Source organism: Monopterus albus, unplaced genomic scaffold (assembly GCF_001952655.1).
Source record: "Monopterus albus unplaced genomic scaffold, M_albus_1.0 scaffold367.1, whole genome shotgun sequence".
Taxonomy (NCBI): Eukaryota; Metazoa; Chordata; class Actinopteri; order Synbranchiformes; family Synbranchidae; genus Monopterus; species Monopterus albus.
Window position 1 is genome coordinate 326,107 of NW_018128247.1, and position 10,965 is coordinate 337,071.

Here is a 10,965-nt window from a genome sequence, read left to right on the forward strand (position 1 = left end):
TCACTCTGTGTGTGTGTGTATGTGTGACGTCAAAGAGACACAAATGAGCAGTTTGGCTATAAAAAGAGAATGCGGGGAAAGGACCAGCTGCAGTAGCATCAGCAGCGCCTTTCACCCACACACAAGCCTCACTTCCACTGCCGCTCAACACATTCTGCTGTACAGGCTGAGGAACAGTGAAACACTGTTTTCTGTAGTTTACTGTCATTAATGCAGATGCTGTTTGTTGGAAATGTGCATTTCTGAAGTTTAACAATACAACCAATATGCTCTCTATGTACTTGGCATGTATAAAGCATGTTCACAGCATCTACTGTGTGCATTACTGTCGGTACTTTGTTTCCTAGGCAACTTTGACTGTTTTGATGGCTTAAGGCAGCAGCATTAGAAATAACAAATACTGTAACTGTGCAGAAAGCAGTCATGCCATTGAGATGCGTAAGATAATTTGCAAACTGAACAAATACAACCAAGCAGAATGGGAGTGTTTTAATGTTTTCTCTTAACAAAACTAATAGAACAGCTCTGCTTTGCTGTTGGTACTGTAACTGACATTGGGAACAACCAAAGAACACAACTGTTTGAAAGCAAAATGCAGTTCCTTCCTTAGTTCCCCTTTTAAGGCTTAAATTTTGAATTTGTTCATTTTTGTGTTTTATGTTTTGTGTTTTTTATAGACATGACATGACACTGCATTACATCCTGCAACACCTCGACTCCCCAGGGACGTATGCACGGGCGCTCTTCGTGGACTTCAGCTCAGCATTCAAAACCATCATCCTAGACATCCTCCACTCCAAACTGACCCAGCTCACTGTGCCTGCCCCCACCTGTCAGTGGATCACTAGCTTTTTGACAGACAGGAAGCGGCAGGTGAGGCTGGGGAAAACCACATCCAGCACCCGGACAATAAGCACAGGCGCCCCCCAGGGATGTGTGCTCTCCCCTCTGCTGTTTTCACTCTACACCAACAACTGCATCTTGAAGGACCCCTCTGTCAAGCTCCGAAAGTTTGCAGATGACACAACGGTCATTGGCCTCATCCAAGACGGTGACGAGTCAGCCTACAGACGGGAGGTTGTGCAGCTGGTCCTGTGGTGTAGCCACAACAACCTGGAGCTGAACATGCTCAAAACAGTGTAGATGACAGTGGACTTCAGGAAGAGCCCTCCCACCTTGCCCCCAGTCACCATACTTGGCAGCACTGTATCAGCAGTAAAGTCCTTCAAGTTCCTGGGCTCCACTATCTCCCAGGACCTGAAGTGGATGTCCAACATCAGGACCATCACCAAGAAGGCACAGCAGAGGATGTATTTCCTGTGCCAGCTCAGGAAGTTTGACCTGCCCCAGGAGCTGCTGATACAGTTCTACAGAGGAATCATCGAGTCTGTTCTCTGCACCTCCATCACTGTCTGGTTTGGCTCAGCAACCAAACAGGACAAGTACAGACTTCAGCGGTCAGTGAGGACTAAAGAAAAGGTCATTGGTGTGAGCCTGCCCTCCATGGAGGACCTGTACACCTCACGGGTCCAAAGGAGGGTGGAGACAATCACTGCAGACTCCTTACACCCCGGATACAATCTGTTTGAACTCCTCCCCTCTGGTTGGCATTACAGGTCACTGTGCACTAAGACAACCAGGCACAGGGACAGTTTCTTCCCCCAAGCTGTTGCTCTGATGAACACTTAACCCACGACAGTATGACTGGACAATAACCCTCATTGCAACACCTGTAAATATACACTGCACAGATTATCCATACAGGTCTCTTTTTTTAAGTACTCTATTTTTATTCCTGTTTATCTCATTTCACAACGGGCATTGCTTTGTCTGTCTGCATTGTTTGCTGCTGTTAATACTGCTTATTTTGTTACATTACACAGCCTTATGCTGGTTTACTGTTTGCACATTGAGAGCGCAGAGACCAAACTGTCTGGTGAGTGTGGATCCTTCAGACTTTACTGTTCTTAGAGGTCAGAGGCGTGAAGTCACCCAATGTGTATTCTAGCAATCACATTGCAAAGGGAGTTGGGGGTTCTGCAGACGACGACCCATGTCTCTGATGCCCCCATCTGGTTTGTTTGCAGAGGATAGTGTGATGAGGCATTACACATAAAGCATATACAAAGCAGAGCATGGTCTTTGCTTTGGGGCTAGTGAGCGAAGTTCCTAGCTGAGATAGACCAGGACATACCAAAGGGCCTAGCAGCTAGCCCAGGTCAAAACGGAGAGTGTGAGCCTGCTTGGGGAAGGGCGTTAGCATACAATCTTCAGCTGGAAGAATCAAAGTGAATTTATTAATTATTTCTAAACGTAAAAAAGTAAAATAAGTCTTCTCCAAAATGTTTCCATTGCCGTGAACACTATGGCTTTTCAATTTGATTTGAGTAAACACCGCTGAAGTACTTTCACAAAGAGGGAGCATTTCAGAATTTTTAACTAAAACACATAAGAGCCCATCCCTAATAAAGGCCATGTAGAAAAACATTCATTGGGGTGTGCTACAATAGTTCACACGATGAAGTCATCATAATGTATATTTCAACACTACTTCAATCGGTACAATAGCAAAGTCATGTCATAGTCATTTCTACCACTTTTTTTTAGTTCAAACAAATACAGTTTGCACTGACTTGTTTTTTGGGGGCAATGATGATCTTTGACCTGCCAGAAGGCTTTTATTGTGCAGCATCTGTGCAGGATGTGTTAAGGTTTCTTAACAGAAACTTAATGCCAATCAAAAAATTGGCAAAGTAGACCAACGAAAATGAGTGCAGCAGAGTAGTGAGCATAGCATAACATGTTGTACTGATGATGCGTTGTGCTGAATTTATTGAGAACACTGGTAAACATTGCTAAATTGTTTAGAGTGCATTGACAGAAAACTGCATCAAAACCAAATTACAATGGGAGCAGATCAGGAATACTAGGATTCTAATACAAACCTGCTACAAATAAAGACCTGCTGCTGCTGCTGCTGTGAAAAATAAAATCCAGTCTGTCCGACTTTATGATAAACCTGGAAATATGACCATTCGCTTTCAAGTTGGTAATCCTGATGTGTGTCATAAATGTGTGCTGTAAAATGCAACCACACACAAATACTTAACCATACACACACACTCAAGCACACAATTATTCCATACAGCACAGTGGAGAAATGAAATAACAGCAGCAAGTGCTGGGGAGGCCATTTAACTTTTACAGCTACATTGGAACAAGGTGAATTTGACTTCCCAGACACAGAATATATTTAGGATGGTCCAAAGAGATTTTGTTCATACTGTACTGTCAATAATCAGTGGAGAACTGCAGCTCAAAGGTTATATTCGGATTGCTTGCCAGAGAGCTGCATTTTGGAGCATTCCTGTTAATTGGAGATCTTTTTCCTCCTTTTCTCCTTCATTCCAAGAGATGGAATTCAAAAGCATTTTATCTGATCTGAATCCACTTATGAATCTGTCAAATTCCTCATTTTGGTTCAGTGTTCAACATCTAAAATTTCACTTAAAAATAACTCAAATCAAAACTTTGGTTGAGTCAATAGAGATAGCAGAATACAGCCTATTTTACAACAGAGAAATTGATAACATAACGTATTTTTATGATGAAAACTGCTGGTAAAACTGTTAAAATGCTGTTCCAAACTGCTTTTGAAAATGCCCAACACTGGTGACAGTGTCCCAAAAGAGGCTCAGGACATTTAGAAAAAACACAGTCAACTCCTCAATATTTATGTATAAAACTGGCGCTGACCACTTCAAACAACGTTCCATGTGAGCACAGCCATTCTTCCCCTAGCATTGTGTGAAACCTTCCTCACCGCTGTCCTCCCTTACAGAAATACTTTTCTCGGCACCGTTCCGGCAGCATAGTGAGAACCAGCTGCAAATTGTGATGTAGGCAGTCATATAGCAGTCATGTCGTGTGAGTTGACTGCCAACATATACAAGCATGTGAGTGAGGCAATAGTACAATGGATGAACCAACGGTTGACAAGGCGTCTCAATTTCAGCACTATTTGACAGGTACAGTAAAGCTGACATAGTTGTGCATCGGTCCTAAATCGACTGTTTAGTAAGGTGTGCTACACTGATCACAGTCTGTCCAGTCATAACTCCTCCACAGATCACCACTATTGTGTTTTAGAGAGAAATCAGAACTATCACATTTATAAATGTGGGTGTATTTTGGTTGGTGTATCACCAAGATATCTCCTTTAGAAAATTAATTTGGCAAAATATTAAAAATGTTCAGATACAGCTGCCATTAGTAGAAAGTGTAAGCACATACAGTAGTGGCTATTTGGCATAAACATGCTAAACCACTAATATGGACATTTAAAGCTTTATAATTTTGTCATGTAATCACTGTTAGATGTTTACTTTGTCTGTCTGATAGTTTATTCAAATTAAACAACACTATCTGCGCTCCTCACATAAAGAGAATGCTAATACATTTAGCAAAAAACTCAACCCTATTCAAATTTTAATTGAATCAAACTACCACTGGGTGATTGCCAAACAAATTTAAACTGTTCTATATAGTTCAAGACCTCCCCAACACTTAGCTTAACACAGCACTTCAAAGAACAGCACAGCACGATAACAAACCATGTAGACAAATACTGTGAGAGAAGATAAAATAAGATAACTGGTAGGTAGGCAGGAAGGGAAGCGCTAGTAAATTAAAAATGAGGTCTACAAAGAGGAAAGGATGTCGTTCTTCATGAGTTCATGTTATTACCTATCATTCAGAGAGTAAGGCTGCTACTGGCTCTGCACTTACTTCTCTCTTCAACTCAAAAGGAGGAAAGAGGAGGAAGAGAAGAAGGAAGAGGGAGGCTCTCCAAACCAAGAGGAACTAAAGGAGGTGGGTGGTGGGTTGGGTGGATAAGAAAGCGTGGGGGCGAGTTGGGTGAGTGGACGAAAGGAGGGGAGGAGTGGTGGAGAAGAGGAAGGAGGTGGCAGTGGGATTCTTGGGAGATCAGAGAAATAGACTGGTGATAGGCAGCAATGTTCCCTCTAAGGCTGTGGACCCACTACAACATTTTTATATGACCTGATGCTGAGTAATTTTTAGACATTAGACTAGGGTGGAGTACACTGAGCCCTGGTTTGAGGGCATTTTTAGATGGCTTTGTGATTTTGTAAATTGCATTTTGCAATGCAAATTATTTTCAGTCCTGTTATTAGGTGCAAATTAACCAAAATGTGTGAACCTAATGACTGCTGGTGAAGCCAAACATCAAACTGTTTATCTGCTCTTTTCTGGTCTTTTGGTACCAGGTTCTTATATACAATACATAGAGATGAAAGAGAAGATAAAGTTCCATCTGATTGTTCTCAACATAACTTCCACAAAATTTATTCTATAATGACCTTTTAAATGCCTATTTTGCTTTCTAAAAATTTGATTCTCACCAGATTACACCTCTGAAATAAATGTAGAGTAATAAGTAATTTCCTCTGAAGTGTCAATCAGAATTAGGCAGATGAAATACATATTTAAAGTTTAAGAAAATACACTGTTATAAAACCTAGTTTTCTTTAGGTTCAACATGTGCATAATGTTTCCAAAGTCAGTGAGTTAAATGTTAGTTAAATAATCATGATCATAATATAGATGAAAACAAAACTGAGTATGATTTTTTTGCCATAATTGAGTAGCCCTAGTTCAAATGTGAATTAATAGAAGATAATATCTGATCATTTACATCAAATTGAATGATTGTTGGTGGTCTGTGATCCTGTGTATTTACATAATAGGGACTGATAAGGCCCTGGAAATAGTAAGAATCCCTTCTTTTTTAATGTTATCAGAATGGCTCAAAGCTGTCTTTATGTTGATGAATGTGGTCTAGAATGAATAATGCGTAAGGCTCCTATATTACCAGCTCTAGTGTGTCCTCAGCCTAGACCAGTGATATCCAGTCATAGTTTCCAGTCATAGTTTCCAGTCATAAATCTGCAGTTGTCATTCCAACCAAACACTAAAGAAATGCAGGGAATGAGTTGAACTGGATTTGACCCAGACCTGTCCACCAAACTGGGGTGCAGATCCAGTGATCTTTGGATGCATTTAATAAAACTGCTGATTTAGAAAAGCATGAAAAAACTAACAGACATAAAATCAGGGATGCCCCTGTCCTAAGCAGCCTTAATTATATATCCACCCTTTTTTAATATTTAATTCGCCAGCCACCTTTACAGTTTTCATGCAAAGGACAGTGCTGTTAGGTCTTGGTGACTATGGAGCCATGAAGAGGTACACAATGCAGGAACCAGGCTTCAGACTTATCACCTTCCCAGGAACCCAGAAACTTAGGTGTCAAGATGTCCAGCTTACAGAAAACAGGCATTATATAAGACATTTAGCTATGGTATTAAATTAACCTGATTTCTGCTGTCATTCATATTGACAAATGGCTCTTTCAGCTCATTATGCTGACCTTGGAATGACAGAATAATGTAGTGTTCTTATTTGGTTTTTGGTTTTTCTACCCAGTGCATCTCACCTTCTGCTTTAGGCTTTATTAGATTCAACCAAATATTATGCTAGTGTCCTCTTCTTTTAGATTATAATTTGATGGGTATTTTCCCTCTATTGGGAGGTATTGAGCAGTGAGTGTCCCAGTGCCAACATTGTTAAAGTAGTTCAACAAATGTTGAGTTTTCAGTTTAATCTCAAGACCTGCCTTTTCTTTCAAGCACATTTTGATACAGCCTGCCCTGATTTGTTTCTATTTTTTAATCTTTTAATAAATTACATATTCATATGCTTTTGTCATTATATGTTTGTATGTATGTTTTATTTTGTACATTCTGAAGTAGTTTGAAATTCTGGTGTGGCAATGTGATATATAAATAAAGATTTCTCTGGACATTCAGCTGCCTAGAGAAGTCCCAGAATATTTCTGTACTTGATTACTTGTAAAAAGTAGTGCACACTTTTGCTCTCTCTGCTCACTGACTGACTGGAAGGGGCATCACTAAACCTCCACCAGGCACTTTTAACTTTTTCTTGGTAGACTGAACTAAAGCAATATCTAAAGCAATAGTGTTTGAGGCTGTTTCAAATCACTCTCACACCTGTGCTCTCTATGTCAGCCTGATTGGCTGTTCTCCTGAAATGATCTGATGAACCAGAGATAGACTAGTGAAACAGCAAAAACTCCTGAAGCCTGCACCATGTCGTCCCCTAGGTTTGTCAGGCTAAACAAACCAGGCTGCTATCCCATATGTGACTTGCTTTGTATTTTCTCTCTCTTTGCTATTTACATGTGTAAATATTATAAATAACTGTATATCTTAAAAAAGTTGGCATGACTCTTTTGTGAAAGTAAATCTTTTAAGATCAGAGTGCATGAAGTTCCAAAGAATTATAGATCGTCTTAGTGTCTGGAAACAATGTTCAAATATTTCCAAGTCCTGTTCACTTTGAATACTATGCTTAATTTATTATTTATTGACTGGACAGATCACAAGTTATTAGTAGCACTAGCAAGTTATAACCATGAGAATCTTTCCCAAAGATTGTGGCAATAGAGATGGTTCTCACTGTAAATTATAAATCATTCTGGGAATGCTTAAAAGGAGCTAACATGCAAGATAACATGCATGGAATGACTTTGGCCTTGAGATAATCTAAAGTTTTAACTGGTCATTCCTGCAAACCTAGTACTTCATGACTTATGTGTTTCAAAAATGTTAACAAAAACGGTCAAGACAACAGCTATGTGTGTTGTAGAACTGGTGGGTGAGCTCTCTATAATGTCTGGATGTCCACTCCAGTAATGGTTTCCACTCAGTGGTTTGCCACTAGTCAAAGAAAATAGTGTTTGGTAGGACTGAAAACCTTAAGTCTTACAGAACTGGACATCACGAACTTAGAGGAAACATTTGTGAGGAAAGTAAGTCGTGGAGAAAGGGGAGTCAACAGAGGGGAGGAAGGTGAATTGACTGGTTTTGGATGCGAGTTGGGGAGGAATTATTTACCTGTAAGAAATGGCAAGAGTGCTCCTGCTGCTGACTGCCCTTAGATTTGACTAGAGCTCTATCTAGGTTTAGGTTACCGGATCCTGCGCTGGCTTGTAGCTGGTTGTGGCTGCTGTTGTTGGTGTAGACCTCTCGGGCCCTGCTCACCGTTAGACTCGACGACCATGCCCCTTTCTTCACAAGGGGCCCTTCCACATGACCCAGTGGCAGCAAGGGGCCACTTCCTCCAGTGATACCGCCACCGCTGTTATTGCTGCTACCACTAACTGGCACACATGCTGATGATGCTGTATACTTCACATCGTTGTTGCTCCGGGAGGCTTTCAGTGCAGAATGGTGGTGTGTGTGGCCATGGTGTGCGTGGATGTGTGTGTGTTTGTTGAGTGTGCCGTAAGGGTCCATCATGAAGTACTGCTGCGACTGTGAGGAGGAGAGACTGGGGAGGGGAGTCTGGGGAAACTTGTCGGGGTTGTTGCTGGGGTATCGGCCCATTGTCATGGCGATGGGCGAGGGGGAAATGGAGGGTGAGGGTGAGGGTGGAGGTTGGTGGTGGTGAGGGTGGTAGAGACACAGCTCCCGTTCCAGGTTGTCATCTGAGCTCCAATATCCAGAGCCTGGAGCAGATGCTGAGCCGTGGAGCTGGTGGTGGTGGTGGTGGTGGCTTCGATGCTTGGGCTCTGCTGATCGACAGCGCTCACGACTCTTGCTGCGCTTCCGGTGGCGCACTCCCACTGGTGGAGTTTCACCCTCTGGGCTGGCCCTTGAACCACCACCACCACCTCCTCCACCACCACCACCACCATTAACGCTCACATTATTGGCCCCCTTGGAGGACTGTGTGTGATGTGGGCCCTCCAGTGAATGTGATTTGGTGAAGAGTTTCTGGACTGAGTGGACCAGGTGGCGAATTCTCCCTGGGCTGTCATTGTTGTTGTTGTTGGCCCCCATACCCCCACTATGGGCCAGGACTCCTCGTTTGTACTGCAGTGTATGGTAGCCATCTCTGGAAAATGACGGCTGACGCTCAAACGGGTCAGCAAAGTTTGCTGGTACCCGAGTGGGCGTTTTACCTCCATAGCCTCCTGCACCTCCTTCTCCTCCTCCCCCTCCTCCTCCTACATATGGTACCATGGCCATACACTCATCCTTTACCTCAGGATGGTGAGATGAGGAGGTGGAGTGGCACCTCCTTGGAAAGGTTCCATATGGGACGATGGCGTTGCCGTCAGAGGGGTATGAGGTACGCTGAGCATTATAGTAGGATAGCTCAGCTGGATGTGGCATGGGAATGGGCACAGGCATGTCCATCTGAGTGATAAAATATGGCTTGCGGTCAACATGGTGACCCAGTGCATCATATGATGGTTCATAGGAGACCACATGATGGTGACCCCGACTACTAGAGAGGCCTTTCATGACAGGGGGAAGGATGGGTGGATGGAAAGAGGAATGATATGGATGAAAGATGCCAGGCAGGCCCGTGATTAGTGAAGGGCTGCAGAAGACTGTCCCTGAGAGGAGAGCTGCAGACTCTGGAAGACAGGAAGAACAACAAGACAAACTATTAATGCAAGGCAGAAAGTGCAACACAAAACTAGTCATACCATGGAGATGACAAATGGATTAATTAGCGTAGATTAGTGTTGAAAAAAATTAACAAGGAGTAAAAACACGCCTGTGATTCAACTTAGTACTTTACTTTCAGTTTCATTCACAAACCTATCAATACCACATATCGACTTATGATATACAGGACTGTGGGGAAACAGTCTATCTCAGAATACATTGGGTAAGAGGCAGATAGACCTCAAACAGTTTGCCAGCCTATCACACATAACATATTTACACTCACATTCATACCTACTGGCACTGTAGAGTCTCCAGTTCACCTTGCCTGCATGTGTCTGGGCTCAAGGTGCCCAGACTAAACCCACACAGTCACATGGACAACAAATTCCATACAGAGAGGCTTGGGAATTTCTTTTCTGTAAGTTCACAGGTTAACACAGTTGTTTTCTTGCTACAGCATGTGATGCTACACTGTAAACATTAACCTGGAGTTTACTACAAAATAATGAGTGGCCCTAACTCAATTTGTTTGACTGTTATCAATGCTCATTTTGAATAAGTTACTAGAAAAGCTGACCAACTCAATGTAATAATAAGTTGGAGAAATTATGCTTTTTCAGGGATGGGATAACATTTAACCTACAGTACACTAGCATGCTTCCCAGCAAGCACTGTTCCAGAGACTTTTTTAATTTTCAAAAGCCCATTCATGATGGAAATGTTGTGTGTCTGTAATACATATCAAATTTCATTATGTTTGTTTCTTTTTAAAATTATGAAAACAATGCAAACCCTGAAAAAAGTCATTTTTGCATTCAGTCCCTACCCTCGTACATTTACAGTTGAACAAAGCCTCTGGGGGCAGCCTTGCATGCTTTCTTTGTATTGACTGTGGTAACAAAGTGTTTCCAACAGTTGCAGCTAGTATTGTAGTCAAGATCACCTAAACTGAGACCAGGTCAAGACCTATGTGTATTGCGACCAAGGTCTCTGGTCGCACTGAAGCTGCTGGGGATTGGCAATGCTTCAGCCATCATCTGTGGGGTGACCTGGGAGTCCCCACCACTGCTGGCAGCTTGCAGCACTGCCATGTGGGGAAAGGTGGCATCTTGGCCCTTCACTCAATGGCAATGCCAACACTCCTCGCGTGGGTGTCAGGACAGGGCATGTTGGCATGAAGGTGGCCAGTCTGGTGCAAACCTCAAAGTTGCGATACCTTGGTTGGGTCAGTAGACTTCCCTGGTGCACTGATGATGTGGCCCAGGAAGAAGGTCTTTCTCTGGAGCAGGTAGCACTTCCTGGGGTGCAAGTGTAGGCCAGCTTGGAAAATGTCTCTCAGGTTGGCTAACACATTCTGGGCATCTGCAGCATGTGGCTGGAGAGGCAGCAGCCCTATATA

The 10,965-nt window shown here is 42.7% G+C and overlaps 1 protein-coding gene across 4 annotated transcripts in view; it reads right to left on the reverse strand.

Annotated features, from left to right (window-relative positions):
- The window catches only part of LOC109951175 (disks large-associated protein 1-like), a 169,065-nt gene that overhangs the window by 66,990 nt on the left and 91,110 nt on the right, over window positions 1-10,965 (reverse strand). For 2 of the 4 annotated variants that reach the window (XM_020585495.1, XM_020585494.1), the window contains exon 3: window positions 7,998-9,529. In XM_020585495.1, coding sequence (XP_020441151.1) covers window positions 7,998-9,413 — 1,416 coding nt within the window. In that variant the 5' untranslated portion in view covers window positions 9,414-9,529. The remainder of the gene's footprint in view (window positions 1-7,997; window positions 9,530-10,965) is intronic. The other 2 variants (XM_020585496.1, XM_020585498.1) reach the window with 2 other exon arrangements.